The 26,004-nt window shown below is 43.9% G+C and overlaps 1 protein-coding gene and 1 non-coding gene across 3 annotated transcripts; both read left to right on the forward strand.

Moving 5' to 3' along the window:
- Positions 1 to 631: 631 nt before the first annotated feature.
- On the forward strand, positions 632 to 12,113 carry LOC118254515 (uncharacterized). 2 transcript variants are annotated; one of them, XR_007708116.1, is made up of 5 exons: positions 632 to 781; positions 4,710 to 4,911; positions 9,201 to 9,358; positions 10,574 to 10,730; positions 11,986 to 12,113. It is a non-coding gene; the product is annotated as an uncharacterized LOC118254515 (transcript). The 2 variants fall into 2 exon arrangements; XR_007708117.1 differs by lacking the exons at positions 632 to 781; positions 4,710 to 4,911; positions 9,201 to 9,358; positions 10,574 to 10,730 and adding exons at positions 11,128 to 11,467; positions 11,677 to 11,737.
- A 242-nt stretch (positions 12,114 to 12,355) lies between these two features.
- LOC126913105 (histone H3.3A) lies at positions 12,356 to 18,882 on the forward strand. The gene is made up of 4 exons (XM_035559796.1): positions 12,356 to 12,546; positions 13,787 to 13,941; positions 15,357 to 15,510; positions 18,244 to 18,882. Exons 2-4 carry the CDS (start codon positions 13,814 to 13,816, stop codon positions 18,370 to 18,372), a joined length of 411 nt encoding a protein of 136 aa, XP_035415689.1. The 5' UTR covers positions 12,356 to 12,546; positions 13,787 to 13,813; the 3' UTR covers positions 18,373 to 18,882.
- Positions 18,883 to 26,004: the final 7,122 nt, after the last annotated feature.

Here is a 26,004-nt window from a genome sequence, read left to right on the forward strand (position 1 = left end):
GCCTTTCTCCCCACAAAACAAGTCTAAATAAGTCAAAAAGGCTGTTACTGTAATTTCCAGTTTGAAATGTAGTTTATTAGAAATTTTATCCCCTTGATAAAACAACGATCAGTCTGTTATTCTGCAGTGGTGCTGTAGAGATAATTAATAAATCATGCCTAACGTTTTTCATTTAGAACAGATTTTACAGACATAATTAATTAAGCTTGACACTATTGTTATAGCATAAGTAAGTATTCCAACTTTTAAATAGTGAAACTCAGGCAAACTGGTTACACTACTTTCTCAATTCAGTGTAAGGACAATGGCTCAAATTTAAAATTTCCTACTATTTTGACATAATTTTCAGAGATGAGAACACCCATCCTTTTCTTATTTTATTCTGGGTACTGTGAATGTGATGCCTGAGTTATTGAGTGTGATTCTATGGCCTACAACATGTAGTGCATTGGACTATTTTCTGCTTAAAATCTATTACTACATTTCACATGGAACAGAGTTTTTTTCAGTATTTAGTATCTAGAACCATCAGATGTATAACCATCAAAATGCTATTCACTTATTCATTCATCCTTACTGTTTGTTCCAGTATATTCCATTTTAATAGTAGTAGCAGCACTTTACAGGAGCTAATAACGGCCTCAGTCAAGACCAGGATCGCATTATGCAAGACTCTGCGCTGAGAGAAGGTGCAAGATACTCATTGGCCCTTGACTTTTAATGTGCACCAAAAAAAAGATGCCTGTAGAAGGGAAGAACATAGAAGCAGTTGTTCGCTGAGGTACCCAGATTAACAAAAGATGGGTTAAAATTTGCTCTGATAAGAATTCAATGTTTCCCACTTTTAGAAGTGTTCCTATACATAGGAGGGAGAAGGGCTAAAAGGTATCACTTAAAATATGAAATGGATGTGTATGTTCCTTTTACAGTATTGTAAGTGTGCAGAGATATTAACAAAAGTGATATTGAAGTCACTTCAAGAATTTGAAATCATATCTTTTAAGAATGGATTTTCCATCTGCTAGACAGTCCATCATATGCTGTAGTACATGTGGAGACTGTCTCATCTGGATATATTTTCTCTAACATTTTAATGGTATCACAAAGTATAAGTTGCAGGTAATATATTTGCAAACCTTAAACATGCTACACACGTTAGTTTTTCATGGGGGATCAGGATAGCATGAAAAGAAACCTCTATGTGCATGTTCTCATGACAATAAATAAGATGCTGTATGACATGAGAGAACATATTTTCCTTCAGATACTGACATCGTACTGTTTGACAAAAGTGTAATTAACCATAATTAATCTAAGTTGATACTTGCAAGTGAAGCTTCCTGCCAAATGTCAATAATCACCTGCTTCAGTTTCTGTGTCATCAGCACAATGGCTCGAGACAGTGTGTTATGATGCCTGATGCTGGGTTGGTAGCAGCTGGGGGAGAAATACAGATATTGCATTACTTATATTACCCCTTATTAGTGCAATAGCTTCTGTTGTGAATGCCTTGATATCAATTTCCTAACAAGTCTGTGGTGAATAACTATATTTTATTCTTACAGATCACAGTTGGTAATGATGGAGATACTTAGACATAATCAGGATTTAAAAATAGTTGTTAACCTGCTTTTTGCCATCACAGTACTCCCTTTGCTGTGTATCTTATCTTTGTCTCCATCTTATGCAAGGATGTTTAAACTGGGTTCTTTCAGGGAAGAAATATGCACTGCTCTGCATATGTAGGTAGTGAACCTGAGAAACTGAGGTCTGGTTTTGTCTGGCCATGAGTATCAGCAGCACAGTCAGCGTTGTTTGTGGTGTTGTTAATAATTTTAAATTTGGCAGCAATGGTTTGGGGTGAATTGGCTAATTAGACACCCAGGTAATATTGTAGAAGTTGATACTTCTCTACTAATCAAAGAGAGTCTAGGATTTCTGTAACCTTGTGTTTACTCTTATTTGCTAGTCTCAGTGCTTAGATTTGGTCTGTCCTGATTAATTTTAACTGAATGCAGCTGGAGAATGATGAATGGGTTAGTTGTAATGTACAGTATATTTTATAGGAAAGCAATACCGAAAGTAGGTCTCTGCCTCTTTACTTTTGCTTTCCCCATAATGAAGCTAACTGCTTTTAATTATAGTTTGTAGAGATACTACGCTGAATTACCTACTCTCTGTGTAAGATCTGGATTCTAGTTTCTTAATTGGCATCTGAATGTTTGGCAGCTTTTTCAAAAGTCCGAAGTTAAGAGTGAGCATACAAGATGAGATCAGTACTATGCACACGATATATCTCTAATGCGTCAGACCTCTATGCCTTAAAGTTTTTAAGAAACATTAGAGATTGAACATTCACATGCCCTTGCAATGTGAGCGTTTCATCCAGTTGTGACGCTGTTTGCAATAATATGAAGCTCCTAGAGCAAAAGAAATTGCGCTTTTCTTGAAATGATCAGCTGAATGAGAGGGGAAAGAAAAAGAGAGAGAGATTAGGTATCCTTATATGTCTTTCATCTGAGATGAAAGCTAATTTGAAAATGTTCCTTGCTAAAACTGAAGCCGTATTTCCAATAGTTGGGAGGAGCTGCCAGGTTATATTACCTAACCCACATCTGGTTGCTTTTGGTTTACCTGGGAATATTCTACAAAGGAAATGAATGCAGAAAAGGAGGACATCAGGAAGGAAAAAAAAAAAAAAAAGGAAGAGAACTGTTTTTAAACAGACAAAAATTTAGAGCAGAGTGCGTCAAACAAGCATACCTTCTTTTCAAGTTATGTTCAGCAGAGATAACGAGTGGTTAGCAGTTTGTTACTAGGCATGGCACACTGTGGGTGTTCATAAATCCTGTTTAAAGCAGATCACACTGTTGATTTGTTTGCTTCTTGATACGATGTCAAGTCAGGTCCTCAGCTACCGTAAACTGTTAAAGCTCCACTGGCTTCAGGGAGAAATGCCTTAACTTACGGATCCAGTCTGCAGTGTAGAGAGGCTTCATTCTTTGGATGCTGAGTTTGACACGGCTTCCTTTTGCCTAGGTCATTACTGACCAGCTACATTCAGACAACGTTCTTGTAACAGTAATATTTATCTTCCTGTTTAGAGAACGTTCTGCTAGCTTAACGAGGACTTGCAAATGAATAATAATGGATGCAGTAGTACAATTTTGGGGGGAAAATGCTCATTTTTCTCTGTTATTTTTATACAATAAATTCAAGTTTGGAGAACACTGACTTTATAACACTACAGCTATGAGAAGCTTCTTGTTTGCTCAATATTTGAATGGTTTGCCATTTTGTTTATACAACAACTGTCATTGGTGAATTCTGGACTCTTCTCCAGTATTTCGTCTAATCCTTTCCAAAATAGAGGTAATTATGTCATCTATGAGGAATTTGTAATACAGCATAGTATGCCCCTTGAGGATTTTTAAGTCATATTTATGTGAGGCCTGGAAAAATCCTGTCCCCACATGGTTATACTTGAACATCAGCGACATGACAATGTTACAGCTGTGCGTTTGTTCCTTTGTGTTCCTGCCTGGCTTGGGCTCTGGCCTAGGAGTGTTGTCAGTATCAGAGCACGTCAGACGGCTTGATTATCAAAGAAGTGCTATGAAGAAGTCGTGCTAGTGTGTAAAAGTTACAGTCAGAAAGCCTTGTTGATGGTATTTGCTGGTTTGTTTATTTGTTTCTGGATTTTTTTTTTTGATGTTGTCATCATCATACTTCCCCACCCCACCCTCGTTGTTCTTTTGTACCAGGAAGTATCAGGAACAGTTTATCAGGAGAAGCTGTCCTGCCACTAGAGCCATGTCTCAGGTCTGCAGAAATAAGCATGGCACTGAAGTGTGTTCACTGCAGGGTTTGTGCAGGCAGCCCTCTACCTGCTCTTTATAAAGTGACATTGTGGGTCTCATAACCAAGAATCTTAAATATTGCAGATGTGGGGTGGCTGATCTTCCTGGACCTCTGAGCCACATACCAAAATGTGGTACTGCTGGATAGCTAGCTTATTCTTCAGCGAACCAAGGGAGAAGGGTACTGCCTGTTTTTTGCAGGTGGGAAATGACAGCAGCTCCCAGGAATGCTAGCTGGCCATTGTGGGTCAGGGCTAGGCTAAAGGGTGTAACTTCACGATGTTATGGCATGTATAATGTCAATTTATGTAGTATTGGACAAATTATTCCTTCACAGTGGGGATTTAGTCTTTGTATGTCCTCTGTGTTGGATGCAGGACACAGTGCCAGCATGGGAGCTGTGCTTGAAGACCTTCTTGCCCAGAGGCTGGCAACCTTTCCTAAAGTTCTTTGTTGCTGAGGTTCTGGGTGGTGCTTCTTCTCTGCCTTTGTCTTGAGATCCATACTCAGCAGTCCATGTTAAACCCAGCTGATGTTCTCCACGTTAGTGGCCTGGGTTGAGGCTGGTATTTTAACATCACTCAAATGCCTGAAGTAGTAGTGCCAGGACTTAGCATACAAAAATTGTAGTCAATCCTCGCAGAACATAAGCTTTTCCACGAACACACAGTGTTAGCACATGCTGAATGTGTTCATTCACATTTGCCTTGTGCTGCTTGTTTGTTTGTTTTGGTGGGTTTTGAACTGTTAAGGAATCAAACTCGTCTCCGCAAGCACAGCTGCCTGACATTTTCTTTAAAATTCAAAACTGAAAGATGAGATTTTGATGGTATCATCACCTGTCTGCAGGGATTTAGGGCTTATCAGCAACTGATTAAGATATACAAGCGACATCGGAAGAATTGGTGCTGCCTGAGAGATTCTTCTTATACACCAAGGACCACTGAACTGCTTTAAAGGAACTGGGCCCCGTGAAGGTGGTCAGCGTGCTCACAAGCCAGGAACTTCTATTTCTTGCTCTAACATGTGCTTCTTCAGGGCATGAAGGCAGGTATGTGGGCATATCTAAAGCATTTTTTTTAAATGGCTTTTAATTGTGGTGCCCCAGTTTGGAAATGCAGTTAAAGGCATACTAGGCTAGATTAAGTGCTTAATACCTGCAAATCCTTTTATTCTCAGCTGGGATTGTAGGTACTCAACGATGCGTAGTAAGGACATGTTAGTTATTCTGTAGAGGGGTTGGATGCGAATTGTGTTGGATAAGTTCCGAGGCATTAGGAAACTTCACTGGACAGCATTAATATTAAGCACTAATAACAGCAACTGTAGTTTTCACATTGGGATGCCTCATGAGATGCAAATTTGCAAAGAGAAGGAGGAGACATAACCAAAATAATTTCAAAATGTGGCACGGTACAGTGTAGTCTACAAAATGTGACTTACAAGGAATGTTGGGAAAAAAGGAAACTTTAATTTCTTTTAAAAAAAGCAAACTGTTGTCATCTCAGACTGAAAAGAACATAATTAATGTTCTTTCCTGTCATCTTAAAATATGCTGTCTGCCACTCCATCTTTTCTTCCCCTTTTCTGATGTCACTTGGGAGACTAGTTTTCCTTAAAGTGGGTTTTCAGATTTGGGAGTCCTTGTTAAAAAAGATGGGATATGGCAGAACACCTCACAACTGTGTTAGGGTCAGCCCTCAGAATAATAATTTCATTTCTGAGAACCTTCTTCAGCTAACTCACAGGTTAGGCTTGTGAAGCATCAATGCCATCTCAAGACAATCTTTGGCTCATGTTTTCGCATAGAAGAAACAGGCCTATTTTGAAAGTAACCCATCCACAGAATATTAAATTAGGATAAAATTAGGATATTGGGCATCACACCTGATGTCTTGTTCTGCTGTTTGCTGTTGGAGCCTGAGTACTGCACTCTGTGCTGTTTGCATTGTACTAAAACGTGCCTGAGTTTCGCTCTGACTGCTGTCCCCGGGGCCCTCATGAAGAAGAGATTCATATCTCACGAGATTACCCCACTGAGCAAAGAAATGAAATAAATAATGTAACTCTTTTAGTTCTGTCAACTATAGTAGCTCACAGAAAGAGCTTTTAAAGGCAGTGTCAGCATGGGCTAGATACTGCATCAGTGCAGGGAAAAAAAGACATCCTTTACAAGAACAGTGCTGCAAAATGAGGCCAATGTGAGCCTAATGGGTGGTGGAAAACAGTGAGCCTTTTTTTTTCCCCCCGCTCCCTAATGCAAGCCTGCAGGGGTTTATTTGCCAGTGTGTATGAGTCTTAGAGCAAATCAGCTTGCTGAAACTGTACTACAACAGGAGCTCAAAATAAATCATTAGAGTAGTAGGCATCTTATTTGGGAACCAATCAGAGTTTGTGCTGGTTCTTTCTCCTTAGCAGCTTTAATGAATTTATCAACACAAACTAGGAAACAAAAGATCTTACGGTAGTCTCCATTAGGATGAAGCCCACCAGAAATCCAGTTCCTTCCACAGTACAATACAATGCTTCTAAAAGACGGAAAAGTTTGTTATGATAATTTAGTTATGTGCGAAGAACCAGGAGAGCTAAAATGAGTTTAATAATTTTGTGGTACTGTAACTTTAGAAAGAAATGTTCCCCGGAACAATTGCTCTTCCCTGTACTGCAGAAAATCTTGCAAAAGCCCACTTGAAATGTGTCTATCAACGTGCACTAACTCAGCCAGGTACAATAAATTTCAAAATCTTCTATTTCCATTACAGAGGGTAAGCTCTCTTTTCTTTTTATTTGTCCACCAGCCCTTTCATTCAAGGCCTTGGACATAATTTTGTAATAATAGTTCGCATCATATTTCTGAAATGCATTATGACATTTGATCACGTTTTATCTAAAAATCACAGATACTCTGCCCTATCACATAATTTCCAGCCTTTGAGTACAACAACCTCCCAATTATCTGTTGAATGCTATTCCCTATCTGGTGCTAGGACTCTGTTTCTGTTTCAGTTAACCCTTCAGTGCACTCTGAACGGATAGTATCTGGTTAAGGGTAAGAAAAATAGCATAATGGTATGCTGAGAAAAGCAAAAAGAAAGGTATAAGCTCAGCAAAACCGTTAAGAAGGGGAAGCTCTCTTGACAGGGGGAGGTCCCTGACTGTGTAAACGTGTGCTACCTTTATTGTAGTCCTTTTTCATACCATATATTGTAACAAAAGAGAATATAATTATCTGATATTAAGCTTGCGAGTTAAACATAGTGACAACATTATATAAAATAGAATATAGCTCTTAAAAAAGCTACCTTGGTTTCTGCATCGAGTTTTTATACTGTTAATGTAATAGGAATACTGTTTTTATGTGTGTGTGTGTAACAAAGTCCTGTTTCCACCTTAAGATAATGAACTGTCATATACAAGCCCTTGCAAAGCTGATAAGTAAAAATGGAGGCAGTGGTTACAGCTACAATGAACCTTTAGGTACCTGGAACTCTGCCTGATGCGTAGAGAAGAACAATTAAATATATTTTTAACTTCCAGTCTTTAAAAGGTAATGGACTTGAATTTTTATGGATATTAAAGTATTAAGCATATTTTAAAAGCTGTAAGAAATAAATAAGAAACCAAGATAGGAATTGGAATGTAACTTTGGGACGTCATTATAGGGTGCTTTTACAGGTTTTCTGCGTACCACACTTTCCTCCAGAGGAAACTCAGTAGACCACGGAAAAGAAAGGATTAGTACTTTCTAATGTAATGTTATTTACTCTTTCATATTCCGTAGTACCTCATTACTGATGAGAGATGAGTTCCAGCAGTGCAGGCATGTTATAATAGGCGATATAAATGAGATTATAATAAGAGAATCCTTGATGATACACAGGGAATTAACAGGCAGGAGTCCATATAGAAAAGCGAGCATGTATTCAGAGAAATTAAGCATGGGATAAGTCTTTGCTGGAGAGGAACCACAAAGGTGGAGGTTGAATCAAACTCATCAAGCCTCCTAAAAATCTGCAATAATCCAAAAAGAGAAGCAAAATCCATGAGTCCCAAACTTTATTGTCTGTGCTATAGTAGGCTTATTTTCACTCCTTAGAACTGTGTCCTTGAAATTCCTTTTGGAAGAAACTTTTCATTCTCAGTCTCAGTGAAATGGTGTAAATTAGAGGGGAAAAAAGGCTGGAATAAAAATAATAATGATAATAAAAACAGATTTACAGTTCTTAGGTTATGAGACACTAGAAAAATACAGTTTTTCTCCAAAATAGATTGTTCTGAATCTCCTGTGCGTAAGTGTGAAAAGAAGTGCCTTTGACAGGACTGATTTTTTTTCCATTTTAAAGTATTTTAAAAATAAAATAGCATATTATATAGATTATTTTAAAGTGCATTTTATTTTGTTCTTAATTTTCTTTTAAGCTAAAGTTTATTTTAAGTTTAAAAGTTTCTTTTAAACTAAAGAACCCAGGAATTCCAAGACTCCTGTACCTGTGGCACAGGTACTCACTCATTCGTTATTTATACAGTGGGACTTTCCTCAGGGATCAGTCTTCGGGAAGGTACATTAGCATGTGTCTAAATTTAAGAGTATCTATCTACCACTGAAGTCAATGGAGCTTAAGTAGGGGCTTAGAAGTATATATGTTTAAGACCTTTCTTTAAATAGCAGGGCCATAATGTCAATATATGTGAAGCATTTTAGAGAACAGGAAAAGGCAAAATACATGATTGAAAGACCCAATGAAAACAGATGAAAAAAGTGATGTGTACTACTATTATACAACTTTTTGCCTGTATTTCTGGTAAGTGCACATTTCTACAGATCCAGTTACTAGTTTTGGCCTGTGTATTTTTTTCCTCTTCATTGACAGAGTATAAATAATACAAACGGTTGTGCATTGTATGATATAATAGCCAATCCAGCATGCCAAAGAGCTGTGTATTACAATGGACGCTATTACAATGTTATGTATACTTTCTGTGGTTTAGAAGCTCATGACATAGATAATTTCAAAACAATTAACAAACAAAAATTATTTACACAGAATTATTGTAAATCATTTTGAGGTTTTAAATGACTCGTACTTTCCAATGTAAGTGCCAGTGCTTGCTGCCCTTAGTAAATTCCTAGTAAAAACACTAGAAATTGTGTAGATGAATATTTAGGACAACAAACACCAAAATGTACTGTAATGAATATTTAGGACAACAACACCAATGTGTACTGTTAACACAAAGCTAGGGTTACAAATGTTTTCATCCTGCGAAAATACACCTTAAGAGGAAGATAGCTTAAAAACGTCCCAGCATATTGTACTCAGATTTTACTTTAATTTCCAGGAGAAGTTTTAACTGTGTAGCTGCTGCTGCAACCACAGCTAGAAACTAGCCAGCAGGCTAGCCAGGGCTGGAGTGGGGACGAAGGAATACTGGACAAGAGATTGGAATCGCCTAGGAAAGGCTATCAAGGCTGGGAGCTGCAGAAGGAAAGACATCAGGTAAGGGACTGGGACTGGCTGAAAAACTAGGGGGAGGTGGGAATGGTCTGGCATGAAAAATGAGGGCATGAAAGAGATAGGGACGAGGAGAAAGAAAGGAAAATTAAACTGCCTGAACAAATACATGGAATCGAGGAGGTTGTTTAAGGAATGCGAAATCATGAAATGTCCAGCAGTCTGGGAGCTGAGACAGAGAGCGAGTATGCAGAACGTGAGTGCAGATGTGGTTAGAGGTTTGAAGGAGAGAGATGGATCTTGAAGGAGAATGGGAAGGGCGAACTGGATCCTGGAGGAGAGGTGTGGAAGTCTGAGGCAGGCAAGTGTGTGTTGTATGTAAGTAAAGCTAGTATTTTATACTCCTTCCCTCACTGGAGTGTCTGAGTAACTTTTCACATAAAAATTAATAGCAACCCTAACTTCCCCTGGGTAACAGGAGGAGACCTTTCTTTATTTGTTGAGTGGGGATTAGTGGGGACAAGTGGTTTGGATTTTTACTTTGTGCTTTTTGTGGGGATAGGAAAGAAAAATCTTTGATCAGAGACTGTTTGGAATGAGTTTGGTGATATAACAAACTGTGAATGTCTCTTATAGAGGGAAAATCTTTTTCAGGTGTTCCTGAAAGATGCCTGCAGTGTTGCTTAAGAACAATTATACTCTGGACTTGCATGTTCTCCTTTGTCCAAGTGCCTTAAAAAAGGCACACTTCATCTTCTCTGCTTTGTTTTGTTCTGGGGTTTGTAGTCTGTGCTGTTGCAAAGGAGAGCAGCTGCTCCAGTCTGTGATGTTACTGGGGATGATGATTTGTTAGCTCTTGTGCTAACCAGGCCCAATGCCTTATTCTGGTATTTGGAGCTGACTAGGAGCTGTCTGAAGGACTCAAGCTTGAGGCTTTTGCTCCAAAGCACGTATTTATTTATTTATTGTCAGTAACAATTTTGAAGCAGTATTTTCTGCTTGATACAATGAGTTGCAACTAATCCAACCTGGTATGAAAAACGCATTCCCTTCTCTGTCCAGACTGTCCTCAGCAAGATAAGAGTCTCCCAACAAGGTGAAAGAATTTTGGAAAACGTATGCTACTTGGATATAAAGCCAAAATGTGTAGGGGCTGTGAAAGCCTGCCTCTCTGAGCTAGATAAGGGCTGTGCGCTTCCTGTGAAAGGTGTTAAAAACATCAGACAGCTTCTCATTTCAATGTTCCTCTTTTCTGTCCAGCGTCACTTCAGTTTTCTTTGGCTCCAGCTGCTCTCCACCCTAATCTCATTTCCTCTACCCATCGGGACATGCTAGCAGCGGTTACTCTGGCTGTGGATGAAGTACCGTCGCTGCGCTTGGCACGCTATCGTCAGCTAAACCCGCGGGATCTTATCAGGTTAGCTTTCTTGGGGGGTGTCCTAACGAGGTTGAAGGGTATCCTTGTGGCCTGCGAGATAAAGGCCTTGAGAAAGGAGGACCAAACGCTGGTCGCTCAAAAGTTGGTGCGGTGCGTGTAATTAACACAGGCCGCCTCAGCGCACTGCGCCGTTCGTAAACACTTGGCGTCGGTGGGCGCCGTGCCCCCGAGGGCAGCCGCAGAGTGGGGGCGAGCCCCGCTGCCCCCGCTCCCGCTGCCGAGGCCGGGCGGAGCAGCCGCGGGGCCGCGCCCCGCCCCGCGCGTCACGGGATTCCTGCGCGCTTCCGCCAATCGCGGCGCCGGGCGCTGCGCCAGCGGCAGGGCGCTGAGGGGGGGGGGCTGGCTGCGTGCTCCGTGCGGCCGGGTGAGCGCCCTGCCCGGCCACAGCCGGCTGCTGGCTGCGGGAAGAGGGCTCGCAGGGCAACGCGGAGTGGCAGGGCTGCTTCCGTCTCCCCTGCTGGCGTTCTCGGGGCCGTAGTTCTGATGGAAGCGATCTCCGGATTGTTAATCTCCGGGAGGTTTCTTGCAGCTGGGAACTGGCACTGCTGGCTTGTGACTCCTCCAGCTGCTCGTTATCCTACGTGTGTGTTGTGTTGGGTGGATGCCCATCTTGGTGCCTGGCTCTTAAAGTTTGCAGAATGTTCCACTGTGCAGCTCCCAGTTCTCTCTCTGGCTACTCATTAGGATTCTGTTCTCTCACAAAATAGCGCCAACAGGTAAATTAATCCACTAATTCTGCTTCTTGACTAAAATCCTTGGTAGCTTCACCCAAGCAGTCGCCTTTGATAAACTCAGCAGGGTCAGAGGGTATGGTATGTCCGCAGCAGCCTGTGTAGCGCGGCTCACCGTGTTTATGTGAGGGCCAGAGCAGTGTGCCTGCTGTAGCAGGGCGCTGTGCTGCTGACAACGCTCTGCTCCTCGGCAGGGTTGGTGAGCCCCAAGCAAATCGCTCCGCTCGCATGGCTCGGCTGTTTCTGCTACTGGAGGTAGGTTGCATGTCTGCACAGAACCGCATTGTGTCATCGTTTGTAATAAAGACTTTGCAAACCAAATATGACTTCCTATAGCCAAGTGACAGACGAGAGAGGTTCGCATGAGTACAGAATTTGAGGCTGTAGTTGAAATGTAGTTAAAATAGCAAGCGGCTGTTCAGTCAAAGTAGAGGTTACTTTCACATGGGGCATTTTGTTATTGATGTCAGCAGAAAATAGAGTGGGTTTTTCTCGTTACACAGCACGGCAGCGGCCCTAACTGAGCGGGGTCTGCTGGAAGCGCCTGCTAAAATTCACACCGCGTGTCCAATCGAAACGGAAATAGTTTGGGAGAGCCGACACGGGAACAAGCTGCCTCTGCCTTCCCGAGCCCCAGGTTCGCCTCGTTAGCTCCGGGCGGTTGGGCGGCCGTTACCCGCCGCGGCCTCGCGCGCCCCGCGCCGTGCGGTGCGTGCGGGTACCCCCGCGCGGCGCGGCTGGCGGCGTGCCTTTTGTGTTTGTACACACGGCGCCCGGGGAGGGAGCGAGGGAGGGAGGGGGCGGCGCCGGGGGCGGGGCGGCGCCTTCCCTCCATTGTGCGCCATTGGCGGGCGGGCGGGCCGGGGGCGGGGCGTGGCGGGGCCCGCCCCTCGCTAGGCGGCCATCTTCCAATTGTGCTCCCGGCCGCCGCCGCCGCCAGCAGCAGCCGCCGCAGCTCCGGCTCCTCCTCGCGCCCGCCCCCTCCCCGCCCACCGCCCTGCCTCCCTCCTCCCTGCCTCCCTCCCTCCCTCCCGCACGGCAGCCGCGCTCGCCCAGCGGACGGGGTAAGTCTCGCGCCGCGCCCGCCGCCCCCCCCCGCGCCCCTCGTCCCCCCCCCCCCGCCCGTCGCCCCCCGTCCCACCTCACAAACTTTTGGGGGCTCGGCAGGCGGCGGCAGCCCCCGTCCCCCGCCGCCTCCCCCGCTCGGCCGGAGCGGCTCCCTCCGCCGGCACCCCCCGCCCCCGCTTCTCGGGCCCTTTGCCCCCCGCTGGCCCTCTCGGTCCCGCTCCGGACCCCCCCGGCGGCCTCCCCGGCCCCTCGGCTGCCCCCTGGGGCCGGCATCCCCCCGGTCGGGGCCGCGGAGCGGGGGCTCTGGGCAGCCCCGGGTAACTCCGCTGCCTGCCTGCCTTCCCCTGCTCCCCACAGTTGTTGCTCAGCTTCACCATCTTGTCTCTTTTCTCTGGTCACCGACCATATTTTTTTTCCTAGTGCATAAAAAAAAAACAATAAAAAGGGAAAGAAACGGGCCGAAGGAACGGCCCAAACCCCACGCAATTTTTCGGTTTTCGAGCGTAAACTTTTCCGCTGGCCCCCCCCCCTCACGGGCACCCGCGTGCTTTGCAGCTCCTCGCAATTTTTTCGCGTTATTTTTTTCGCGTTTTATTTTTTGCCTCCTTCGCCGGAGAGGACTGGGGCTGCGCTTCGCGATTGTTTCCATCTTGTTCTGGGGCCGGGAGCCGAGTTTGCCTCTGAGAGGCGCTTGGGAGCGAGGCGGCTTCGGGGGAAGCGCTTCCGCGGAGCGGAGGCGAGGCGGCTCCCAAGGCAGCCCCCCGAAAAGTTTGCCGCTCTCCTGCACTTCCACCCGGCCCCTTCCCTTCCCTTCCCTTCCCGCACGGCAACCGCCGGTCCGCGCCTGATCGCCCGCCGAGCGCTGCCGGCCGGCGGAGCGGGGGGGGGGGGGGCACCCGTTGGTCCGGCCGCCCGGGGCTGCCCCTCGGTCTGCCCCCTCCTCCGCCGCCCCGGGGGGGGATTTGGCCGGGCGGAGGCCGCCCACCGCCTGCGAGCCCCCCCCGGCCTTCCCCGGGCGGCGTTCGCGGCACTTTGCCGGTGGCTGCCGGCCGGCAGGGGACCCGCAGCCGCCTCTCGGCGCCCGGCTCCCCGGGCTGGTGGGGCCGCAGCCCCTCTGCTCAGCCGGTGGGCGCAGCGGGCGGGGGGGGCGCGGGGGGGCCGGTTTAACGTTCCCCCCCCCCCTCCTCTCCCCGGGGGACAGCGGTCGTTACGCGGGGCGGGGGCTTGTCGCCGCAGGTGTAAGTCAGCGACGTCGGCAGGAGCATGGCCCGCACCAAGCAGACCGCCCGCAAGTCCACCGGCGGCAAGGCGCCCCGCAAGCAGCTGGCCACCAAGGCGGCGCGCAAGAGCGCGCCCTCTACCGGCGGGGTGAAGAAGCCGCACCGCTACAGGTACGCAGCGCCCCGCACCGGCGGCGCCGCGCCCGCACCGCTCCCGCACCCACCCCCCCCAACCCCCCCCTCCCGCAACGGGCCGCGCTGCGGGGGGGCGGCGGGCGGGCGGGCGGGGCGGGGGGGCCGCCGCCGTGCTCCCTCCCTGCCTGCCCGGCTCGCCGGCCTCCCGGCAGCACTGCACCCCCGCAGCCCCCCCGTTAATTACAATTTAATAATTATCGTGCCTTTTCGGCGCCTTCCGCCTTTCACCATTTAACCGGTAACGCACCGCACGCGCGCGCACGCCGCTGCCGCCGTGGAGGTGGTGGGTGCGTGGCGTTTATTTTTGGCGCGTGCGGACCGCAGTCCCGCAGCAGGATGGTGCCGCCGCCAAGTTTACCGTCGCGGAGCGGCTCTGCTGCTGTCCCCCCTCGGTGCCGCTCCGCCCGCGGTGGCGGTGCAGCAGGCACGGCCGGCCACGGGGGGGCGCGAAACGCCCGCGGGTGCACCGCGGCTCGTCCCCAAAATAGCCGCTCGCAGCAAGAAAGGGAATAGTTTGTTCAGGAGGAGAGGCGGATCTTTTCAGCGGCGCTCCGATAGCGAAGCTCTCCGCCCGGGGAAGCCCTTCCTCAGTCCGGAGCAGTGAGAGTTGTGCTGCAGCTTGGGGACGGTCCCGGGATAGGTGTGCGTGTTACCTGGGGAAAAGCGCCAAGTTAGTTGGAGGAGGAGCGGATTGCGAATAGTGAGCGTAACCGAAAGTTTATTGTGGGAGGTGTGAGGCTGAATTGACAGCCTAGGAGGCAGGTTATAAGGCTAGAGTTAGAAAGTACCAAACTTCTGCAGAAATAATTGCATTGCTAACTTTTTGGGTAAACTCTGTGTGTAAGTATATTGTCCATCAGAATTTGTAGTTCTAACACCAGGAAATAGATGGGATACTTTTACTGATAATGCTGTACAGAATATAAATTCTGTTACTTCTGAGAACATTGTCAGTGGTTTATGTCAGCAGGGAGGAAGAGCCAGATGACCCTTAAAATTGTATCGCTTGTCAGGCTAATTGCCAGGAGGGTATCTCCTTGTATTGCTGAACAAGGTAACTCACAATAGTCTGCAGTGAGACCACTAACACATATCAGTGTAAGGTAGCTGACATATGTTACACAGCCTTTTCGTTGCTGTCAGGACCCTTGACAGCCTCGTCTTGTCCTGCAGGGATCCCTACTGGGGCTACAGATCATACAGATCAGTGGTGAGAAATAGGGGCCCTTTGAAAGAGAGACTGGTTTCCTATTGTAGGTGCTGGGATGCTTATACACAGTGCGTGTATGTACTTAGTTTAGGTTAGATTGTGAACCCGTATGTTAAGGTGATGAACTATGTTTTGAATACTAATTCTTTTTTTTATTATTATTATTATTTAATTTTAAAAGGCCAGGTACTGTGGCTCTCCGTGAAATCAGACGCTATCAGAAGTCTACTGAACTTTTGATCCGCAAACTTCCCTTCCAGCGTCTGGTGCGTGAAATTGCTCAGGACTTCAAAACAGATCTGCGCTTCCAGAGCGCTGCTATCGGTGCTTTGCAGGTAAGTGCTACTGGGAGAAGCACCTCGCCTGGGTGGCAATTGGTATGGGTTCTCAAGGAAGTTGCTAAAGCATGCATCTATCTGCTTTCCAAAAGAAGCCATTATTGTAAGGACACAACTACTGCTATTGTAAATGTTGTAATAAAGTGGCTCTTGCACCCTAAAAGGCAGAGGTTTAAGGTAGGGGAGGGCTCTGCCCCCTGCCCCGTTGGCCAGAATGTTTCTGTGGTTAGCTCTAGCTGCCCTGGATTGATGGGCAGAGCTGCTGTCAGAGGGGCTTTGGCATGGGAGATGCACCCTCACTGGCATCCATTGCTCACAGTTGATGCGGTGACGCCCTGCAGTTACCATAGCTAAACTAATGCAGTGGCAGGTCAGCAGCTCCTTCTAACAGCAACAAATGTGTTTTTGTAACCAGCTACCCCAGCTCTTCTCCAGGTGACAGAAGAGTTAATTTAATAAGACACTTAAGATAAATCTGTTTCTTCTGTCCTCGAGCATTGTCAGAGTTCTTACATTTGGAAGAGAGGAAAGTGTCACTGTGTAGAACTTTCTAGTCTGTCCAAATGGAGGTCTTCATTTGAAAAATAAAGAAAACCAGCTTGATGAGCCACACCTAAACGTGGTTGAGGAAATAAGTGGTTTTGTGTAAAGTACTTGATAATAAACACATTTTCTTATATGTTAGTTAAATAACTGACTTAAAATACATTGACGGTGAAGTATTGATTGCTCCTTCTGACCAAAAATCTTGGCAGTATAATTTAAAATCTAGTGTAACCTACTTAGAACTTGATATCCTTGTTAAAGTAGTTGTATGCTTTTGCTTCCTGTGTTCTGAAAACTGATGGACTGCAGCTGTGTAGCTGTACTTCCTAAATATGGTGCCCGAAAGTTTAATCCTGTGGCAGAGATTTTGCATCTAAGTTAGGTCCCCTCCAAGGCTATGGAGGGAATTCATGGAACATCATGGAATTAAATGCTGCATTTCTTTCTCATGAGAGAAATATATTCCTGATTTAAAAGATTGTTCCAAAACGTATCTGTAATTATAGAATATATCAAAACACAGCTGTCTTTTTCTGATTCATGGCTTCCACTTTGGCCAAAATGTGTGCCATGATGTCCTGTAAACTTGAGCACGCACTTAGCTTCAAAAGGTGACTGCATTTGTATGGTTGCTGCTTTTGCTTTTAGTTGGTGTTCTGACTTCATTGCTGTGAGTGAATATGTTAGTTCTTAAATCATGAGGTTTATCTGTGTTTTGGTCTTTTAAATCAGGAATTCCGCGTTAAAATTTAGTCAGTATTAGATTCAAATTCAGAATGCTAGCTTGAATGTTCCTGGTTTTGTGTTAAGCAGTTGTTAGAGAAGTTGTTTGTATAATATTTGTACTTGCATGTTTTCAAGAAAAAAAAAAGGCAAACTTAACTCTTCTAGTACCATGTTGTTCATGCTAGTATTGCTTACTTAGTGAAGCGTCTTAACTTTTCATGTAGAGAATTAGCAAAGCTGTGTTAGGATAACTTATGGCATATGAAATGACTTAATACTACAGTCAGCATCTGCTGTAGTAAATATTTTTTTCTTCGAATTAAATGTTCTATGTAACCTAGGAAGCTGATTTGGAGGCTCACACAAGCTGATCTTTTGCATGTATTCTAGAAGGGTGGACCTCGGCCTTCCTTCTGGAAGTGAGCCCCATTGCTTCTGTCTTTTTATCCCACGTGCATGCTGTGTCCTGTTCTGCGTCTCATAGTGGCATGCTTCTTAGGAGGCTGCTAGGTGTTAGAATTCTGAATCGACCCCAAAATGGGTAAACTGTTATGTGCTAGGCTTAATACCAGCCAAATTAATGTGAGTTAGAAGAATAATTAGGTCCAACTGGGCATCTGTCTAACCCCAGATCCGGTCTGCAGTGGTTTAGTAACGGGGACAGCACAGTGATCAGGGTTGTAGTTTTCCTAGGACAGGGCTTGTCCTTTGCCCTTCCAAGGTGCTGGCCGTGTGATTCTCACAGACGTGAGAGCCTGCTGTGTAGCTGGGGGCTGTGACATCTGAGCCCCAAATAGACTGGTGATGCTTAGGGAGGGAACAGAGTATAGGATCGTGAAAAGTGTCTAATAGTAATTCTCAGACTGCTGTTCTGCTTTTGGTGATTCGAGAAGTTTGTCAGTCAGAGGTGTCGTACCCTTGTATCAAATAATTCTCAGTACATTTCTTTTTTTAGTTTGTGATTTTTGAATTAAGCAACCTCTTCAGTAGCTGCAGCATCCTACAGCAAGGAGCTGTGTGCCTTAACTGTGTGTTGTGAAGGAATATCTGCTCTTTTCCTTAGCAACAGCCAATGTTACTTGACGCTCAGTAGCTGTTACTTTGGAAGAACAGAAAAGTAACTTAAATGGTGTAACACGGCCTTTAAAAAGAGAAGTTCTTAAACAAACTCACCTTTTGATAAGATGATCCCTTATCTGTGAGAGTGCTGTCACAATATTTATTCAGTTGTATTCCGGAGAATGTCCTCACTAAGTGGTAGTAGCTTTGACATAGAATATTATTTGGTGGTTTGTAAGAAAATGGAGTCTTTTATGTTTTAACAATCTAAAACTTTTGGTGTGTATTAATAAAGGTAGAAGCCTAGACTTAATGCCATCTTATGTTGTACTTGGAATTCTTTTTTCTGCCTTATACTCAGAGAGTGAAAGTATTCTTAACTCTTTTGTTCTATACTAGGAGGCAAGTGAAGCCTACTTGGTTGGCCTGTTTGAAGATACCAACCTGTGTGCTATCCATGCCAAACGTGTCACAATCATGCCAAAAGATATCCAGCTAGCACGCCGCATACGTGGAGAGCGTGCGTAAACTTCACCACGATGGGTTTGTCATTCTTGAAGCAAAATATTCTTCCTGTTATTGGTAGTAATGAACGTTAGATATTTTTTCCATGGGGTTAAAAGGTACCTAAGTATATGGTTGCAAATGGAAAAATAGGGGACAGAATTGGTATTGGCAAGTTTTTTTCCATTTTCATTTGTGTGTGGATTTTTAATATCAATGAGGGGGCATAAAACATCAATGCAGGCAAAAAAAAAAGTCTCAGTGAACAAGTTTCAACAATTCAGCTTTATAAAAATTATAAATAAACCTGTCAAATTTTTTCTGGACAATGCCAGCATTTGGATTTTTTTTAAACAAGTAAATTTCTTATCAATGGCAACTAAATGGTGTTTGTAGCATTTTTATCATACAGTAGATTCCATCCATTCACTATACTTTTCTAACTGAGTTGTCCTACATGCAAATACATGTTTTTAATGTTGTCTGTCTTCTGTGCTGTTCCTGTAAGTTTGCTATTAAAATACATTAAATGATGCCTGGTTTTAGTCTTGATTTTTAAATATTACGTTTGGGTTATATTTGATTAAAAAGTAATCAGTCTGTATCTGGATAAATTTTCTTACCCCTTTCCTTTTTCTCTTCCATATGTGGCCTGAATACCTAAGGTAGATTGAGGAAACAAACACAGCTGATATTACCTTGGCTGAAGTACTGTATATGTAAGGGTTTTTTTTTAAGAGGTTAAAATCTGTCTACTCCACATGAAAGCAAGTTTGGTATGTGTATATTGCTGTGTAGAGCCTGGAGCTCAACTGAGCTTTCTAACTTAACTGCTTTTTCTTAGCACTGTAGCTTTGTTGCTGTTTAGATTCTTCTCTTATTTGAATTAATGCTGAATTTGGAACCATTTATCTTTTTGTGCTTCACTAGAAAGTGCAGTCAGTATAAGTGGTGGGTTTTTTTTCTTTTTTTTGTTATTATTAAACCTTTCTGCACTCCATTATCTGGTTTCTTGATTTGTAGGTATTCACTTTCTTGGTTGACTACCTCTTTTCTTTTTCAGTAACACCCTCTAGGATGTTGGAGAGCTTAGTCCACATGACTAGTTGTGGTTTGTACCCTCCAATCAAAAAGACACTTTTGTAATGTTTTTGTTAAAGTACTTTATAGAAGCAGTACTTAGACATGAACATACGTTTAAAACCTACTATTTTTTATATACCTCCTTCCATCACTGATGAAAGCTCCTGCGAAGAAATTTACTGCTGAGATTGTCTGTCAAAACGTGGTTTAAATTTTTCACCTGAAACTGGGTTAAAGATTCTGATGGGACGATCTGAAAATGAGTTATGTGGTGTATTTCTTGATAGCTCTTGCAGATGATGAAACGAGTTACAGAGAAGAAAACACACAGGCAGCGAACGGATGCAAAGATTCCTACAAAGCTTATTTGGTGCTAACTTCTTTGAAGAAGCTCTGAGTGAGTTCTAAACACACAAGTGAAGTTGTCTGAAGATTTCTAAAGAGGATTAATAGAGATGTATTATCTACTTTGGCATCTAGAACAGAGCCAAAGATTACAGAATAAATCACATTATTCATAATTTGCTGTCTGCCAGGGTTGTGCCATGTAAAGTTTGTTCTAATGGAGTAGTTTGTCACAGAGAAAACTAGTGCTAGACAAAATGTGACTGCACACACTTGATGCCAAGCAGTTCATAGCTATGAAGTAAAAATTAAGGAGAACTTGTTTTGGAGCATCCTGAACGGCAAATATAAAAGATGTACAACTGAGATTTAACTGACATGAGACGTCACTTCTGTTAGGTTGATAACAGCCCTGTTAAACTTGATATAAATGCATTTCAATATACCAAGTCTGCAGATATTAAATACTATTTTGTCCTATACCTCAGAATTGTTTCATGCATCAGTCAACAATGCTGCAAGCACTCGCACAAAAAGGTAAAGCTGTTTTGTTTTTTTTTGATAACGTGGAATTGTGAAGTATTGACAAAAGAACTTAAGTTTTTCTTTCTTGTATATATGTTAGAAAACCAAATCTAGAAATTCTGGTATGCAAATGTAATACTGAGTTTCTCCCTTTAAAAGAGAGAGACGGGATGAGGAATACGATGAACAGTGCACGTAAACTGTTCAAGGCAGAAGAATTCATAAGGGAAGAGTGAGAGGATCAGGAATTAGGCAGCTGACAGCATTTAAGCGTGCAGTGCTACACCTACAGCTTAGGGTAAGCTTTGCTTCTTTGAGAGTGTTCTGACAGTTGTGGTCCTAGAGATACCATGTGTATTGATACCAAGTGTGTTGGCTTGTTTTTATTGCTGTGGAATCTTAGGGTACCACCTCTCTGCTCTTCATTTGTCTTTTCAAATTAGATGAATTTTAATTCTTCAGAGATTTTTTTTTTCCCACTGTGCAACGGAACAAATTATTTAATTTCTAGCTCTCTTACCCCCTGCGCCAAGTGCATATTTTGTCTTTACTGTGCAGCAGCATGAAAATAGGAACAATTAATCGTCAGCTTTCGATAAGAGTTGCTTTTTTCTTAATATTTTGCCAGAATGGTAAGGTGTCAAAGGTGTCAGTGTAATTTTGGATGGATCTTCTAGTCAATGCTGTTTAGCTAGGGTTAATGGAGGGAGGAGAGTACAAAAGGTGACTTTCCTTTTTTCTTCCTTTTTTCCTTTTTTTAATGCTGAGAGTTCAGTTATTTGGGATTGTCTTTTCCAGCAGATTTTGAAGCTATCTGTCTGTTGGCATAACTTAACCGGAGATGACAGTTCATTTGCCAGGCCTGGGAGTCTGTCAAAAACAGGCTTTGCAACATAGAAAACAAAGCAGAAAGATGGGGTTAATACAAAAGCTGCTGGCGGAGATGGACCTTCTATGGTTCCTGTTTTAATCAACTTCTTTTCCTTGTGTAATAGCATTCCCACAAAAACGTTTTTGGAAGGTGGTGGAGGGACAGGAGGACTGCACAGCGCTCAAGATCAAGGATTAGGGTATACACGGGTCGTTAGAGAAGGTACGGTGCGGCATGTTATTTAGATTCAATTCTTAAGCTGCAGAAGTGATGCTGGTGCTTCCTTCCTGTAGTCGCTTCAGGATTACAGGATCCTGCTCCCTGGAGTGAAAAGGAGGTGCTGACAAAATAGATCTGATGCAGTTACGTGCAATAGTGTCTTTTAAAAGTAACTGGAGAGTTGTGTTTTGATTGCATCAATCTTCTTCTTTCACACATTGCCACGCATCCACCATGCTGTTTGATGGGAGTGAGCAATAGCTGTTGGTGGCCCTGTTAGTTGTCTGCATATGGAGGTTTGGGTATCAGCTGAAAGGAAGGTCAGCCTGTGCTGCAAATTATGCAGGCATTCATCAGATAGGTACTGCAGCTTATCTTTTCACTCTCAGTTGCCTGGGCTGCTTCCGCTGAAGCTGGCAGGTGGGGAAATGGGTTGCATGGGGAGGTGGCTGACCCACAGGATGTCTGCTACAACATTTTGTTGCTCTTGGGTGCCCTAATTGTTCTTTTGATAAAACCAAGGGGTCGTCCTCTTGCAACTGTATATGCCTATTTACTGGGTGAGATCATTTTTGAGGAAACTACTGACAAATTTGAATGCATTTTACAATAATTTTAAGTATTTCAGAGTTGCAAGCTTTTCTTCGGCCAGTTTTGCAAGCACTGTTTATAATCTTGCAAGAGTCTTAGTATCTACAGTTACCGTGAGTTGAGGAAATTGTCATATTTAAAAATGTAAAATCCTATTAACTTCTGGTGTTTGGGAATTGTGGGAAAAGGGGAATATCATTAAACTTGAATGTGGACTGATTTAACTGTGACAGAAAAAGAAACCCACTTAACTCACACATGCTGCATCATCTTTTTACATGCGAGAGAGATGTAATGCTGATGTAAAGCATCTGCGTTCTGTGGAAGAAATGGCTTCAGGTTTCTTCCCTATCTGAAAAAAAAATAGGTTGAACTTAGTTCCTAAAAATAGTTAGCTTTTTTCCCTTTACCGGTTCTACTGTTTCCTGGGCAATTCAATTACAGGTGGGATTCTGAATATTAGAAACAAGTTGTGGTCACCGGGAGCAGTTTGGGTGGAGGGATGGAAGTGAGGTAGCTTGCTACATGTTAGTGGCAAATGTTCAAAGGTAGATCACCTGTTCAAGACATATTGTTGCATGCATGTCTATGTTTGAATGTCTGAAGTACCTTGTAAAGTATTTATACACATATTATACATGTATGCAACCTGCTTTTTAGGTCCTTGTTTAAGATTTTTTTACGTTAGCAGCTGTATTTACTTGCATTTTTTCAAGAGTAAAACCAAAAGATTTTGTAAAGTTGAACACTGTCTCAACAACACAAAGCAGTCATGCCTACTAGAAACTAAAGTGAATGTACTGGGGAATAACTTTTTTTTTTTTTTTTTTTTTTATCTGAGGAGGCTTTGATATTTTCTGACCTGGATAATATGTCAAAAACAAACAAACAAGGAAAAAAAAACACACCACCTAGAAAAAAACTGAAAAACTCTGCATCTATCAATTGTAGAATTAAAAGCGTCCATTTTGGTTGTATAGTCTGACCTGCTTAATGCATGCTATTGAATTTCATCAGATGGTACCTAATCCAGTTCGTATTGTCTCTTTGAATTTGAAACATACGATGGATCTAGCAGTCTGAAGACTTGCTATGAAAGTGTGCTCTGAAAGCATCTCTAGTGATTATCTGTTTTCTGTTTGGTAGAGCCACTATCTGATAGTTAAATGAGGCAGTGAATTGCTCTCAAAAAGAAAATAAATCCCCAAACTAAGATTCATCCCACCTGTTTTTTTCATTCATACCACCCATTACCTTGCTTCTGGCCCATGCATGGGGATTTTAATTTATTAAAAAAAAAAAAGAAAAATAATCAGATCCTTGTAGGAGGCTAGGTACCGTCTTCATTTGAGGATTCTCTCTCTAGTTTTGGCAGTGATGAGATACTTCTGAATGAATGGGAAAGGGCAGCATGAGTTACAGCTGTAAGTCTGATGAGCTTTTCGGTGGCTTTCTGCCTGTCAACCCTCTGAATATTACCTGTTACGTGATCACAACTAAATACCATATGTAAGAAACTATTCAAAAAGGAGAGTATTGCGTAATTGTAAGGAAATGGGTTTAGGAATGCTCTCCTTTGCAGCATGCCTAGGGCGTAATTTCTGCCTTTTCCTTAATGGTGATGCTTATTGCTCCTCTGCAGTAGTAACACTGAATATCAAGATGCTAAGGTAAAATCTCACAGAAGATGAGGCTGGAGCTGAAGGCAGGTACAGCATGTGCTGTCATTCATGAGTGGGAAACAAGCCTAGATTACTGCCCATTTCTGTTGATAACACATTTGTAGGCTTATCCTTAGCTTGGGGTTTGAGATGTGCACATGTATTCTCTTCTGCGTTGTCCCCTGCCAGCAGCATCCCCCTCATCTCCTGCTGGAGGCAGGCAAGTATGATCTCTAGCACAGCAGGGGTGCTTTATGTTGCTGGAAGCTTCTGTGAAGTCAGAAAGATTTAAGGGAAAAAAAAAAAGCCAAGAAAGAGAGAGGGAAAAAAAGTGAAAAGCCATCCCTACAGGTCTGGAAAAAACCGATATCTCCTGCAAGCATTTGGACCATGCATTCCTTTCCCCTTACCTTGACAGGAACGTAGCTTCACCTCCTCGTTGATGGTGAGTATAATATGTGTCTTGTCTGTCTTGATCTTCTTGTGCTCCAAGTGGACAAAGATTGACACTGCAGCTGTCAGGTGCGAGATGCTTTGTTCTTCCCCTCTGCTCGGGGAGGCGGCCTGGAGAAATGATATCTGCAGTCCTGCTCTGAACACGTAACTGCCCAGCAGCTGAGGCTTGGTCAAGCAGCTTGTGGGTTGGAAGGCTTCCAGGCCAGCACATGGGCATGGGTGCTGGCCATGTGGGTGCTGCTGCATGAGGAGCACAGGTTCTGGAGAGGAACCCCAGATGGGTGCATCCCCAGGACTGCCTTCTTTTGAGGAACTCTGTGTCACTACATCTAAAGGCTGGAGTGGCTTCGGTCTTCCCGCCAGCTAATTTGGGTCTGGGATTGCTGCTAGGCACAGGTACACATAGACCTGAGACTTCAAGCTTCGGCTTAGCCACAGAGCAGGTAGAGAACTGTCAGAGGCAGCAGCACAGGCTTCCTTGTGTGAGCTTGCCAATGCTAATGGGCTAATAGCCAATGGGGCTATGCTAGATGGGGAGCTCAGCTGCTTACCAAGATGTGTAGCAGAAACCAGGATAGAGTTATAAATGGTGTGGGGAGAAAAAAAAAAAACAACTGCAACATTGGTTGTCTGCTTCCTGCAGCGCCCATTTTCATGCCCACATGTGCAACAATGCAGTAGTAATAGAAATGAACAGTAGGATTATTTTTTTTTTGATTGAGGAAGGTGGATTGATCTTCCTTCAGTGATTTGGGGTAGGTTTATTTGGTCTCGCCCTCCCACCTCCTGTCTTCTCCCTCCATCCCCATGACAGGGGACTCCTTCCTGCTTGCCATTCTCTGCCAGCTGAAATGCTTTACATTGATAGGTACTTGCACTTGTTTTGAAGTTACAGACCCGGCTCTTTGGTATAACAGCCAGCTAGGGAAGTTAAGAGATGCTTTCTCTGTAGTGTCAGCATGAAGCCTACCAGACATCAAATCCCTCTAGAGGAGGACACATCTGTTCAGGAATCTGATCTCATTGCTGCTGCATAGATTCCCCAACTAAATGGACCGTTTGCTTTCATGAAAGTAATTGCTTTGAATGCTGTGGGAGAAGAAGCCAAAGCCACAGACAGTATCGAACCTGCTAGTGTTTATTCAATAAATTAATAAAATAAACACTAATAGGGGAGCACTGAAGTTCACAGCAGTGAAGTAATTTATTTTTAAGCCTTTGTGGCTACTGCTAGCATTGAACACCACAGTCGCCACTATCCATAATACAAAAAACCTGGCTGCCCGTGCAGATAGCAGTTATACTGCACCCGTGAGCATAGTGGAACCCAGGCACAACAGCTCTGTAGAGCCGTATCTGTTCCCATCCACGCTGGTGAGGAGCTGCTCTGCTTCCAGCGCAGCTATGTGAGCAGCAGGAGATGCTGGGAAATGTGCTGATGCCGAAGGAGGGCTGGTAAAGGTAGATTGCCTTAGGTTTACTTGTTAATATTGCCTTGTTCATTTTTTTTTTTTTTAAAGGAGCAAAAAGTAAGTGGATTCTTCATGATGAAGAACCGTTTTTACAGAAGCACAGCTGTTAAAGTAGCACTGACAAAACTTTCAAGTTTTTTGCTTTTACCTAGGCCACAGCCACCAGTGCCTGTGCAGGCACTCTTCAGAATGTGTGACGTGCAGCAAAACGGAGATCTGTGGCTGCTCTCCCTTGTGAATCCACACGTGCACTGCTGCATTTTCTATCCTCTTCACCCTCCTCTGGGAGGTTGTGTTTGCAGCTTTGAGGCAGACGCAGTCCTAATGACTAAGTCCTTTCTTGCCTATCTTTCAATAAATGCCAAAGTAGCCTGTGTTTGTATTTAGATTCCAGCATTTGCTTTGCAAACAGCTCAGAGTCAAGGTTCATGTC

The sequence above is a fragment of the Cygnus atratus genome, chromosome 3, assembly GCF_013377495.2.
Source record: "Cygnus atratus isolate AKBS03 ecotype Queensland, Australia chromosome 3, CAtr_DNAZoo_HiC_assembly, whole genome shotgun sequence".
In the NCBI taxonomy this organism is placed as follows: domain Eukaryota; kingdom Metazoa; phylum Chordata; class Aves; order Anseriformes; family Anatidae; genus Cygnus; species Cygnus atratus.

Excerpts from the sequence above, each read along its gene's own strand:
- LOC126913105 (XM_035559796.1), top strand. The coding sequence starts at position 13,814 with ATGGCCCGCACCAAGCAGACCGCCCGCAAGTCCACCGGCGGCAAGGCG. Across the intron at positions 13,942-15,356 it reads AAGAAGCCGCACCGCTACAG|GCCAGGTACTGTGGCTCTCC; the intron begins GTACGCAGCGCC and ends TAATTTTAAAAG. Across the intron at positions 15,511-18,243 it reads CTGCTATCGGTGCTTTGCAG|GAGGCAAGTGAAGCCTACTT; the intron begins GTAAGTGCTACT and ends GTTCTATACTAG.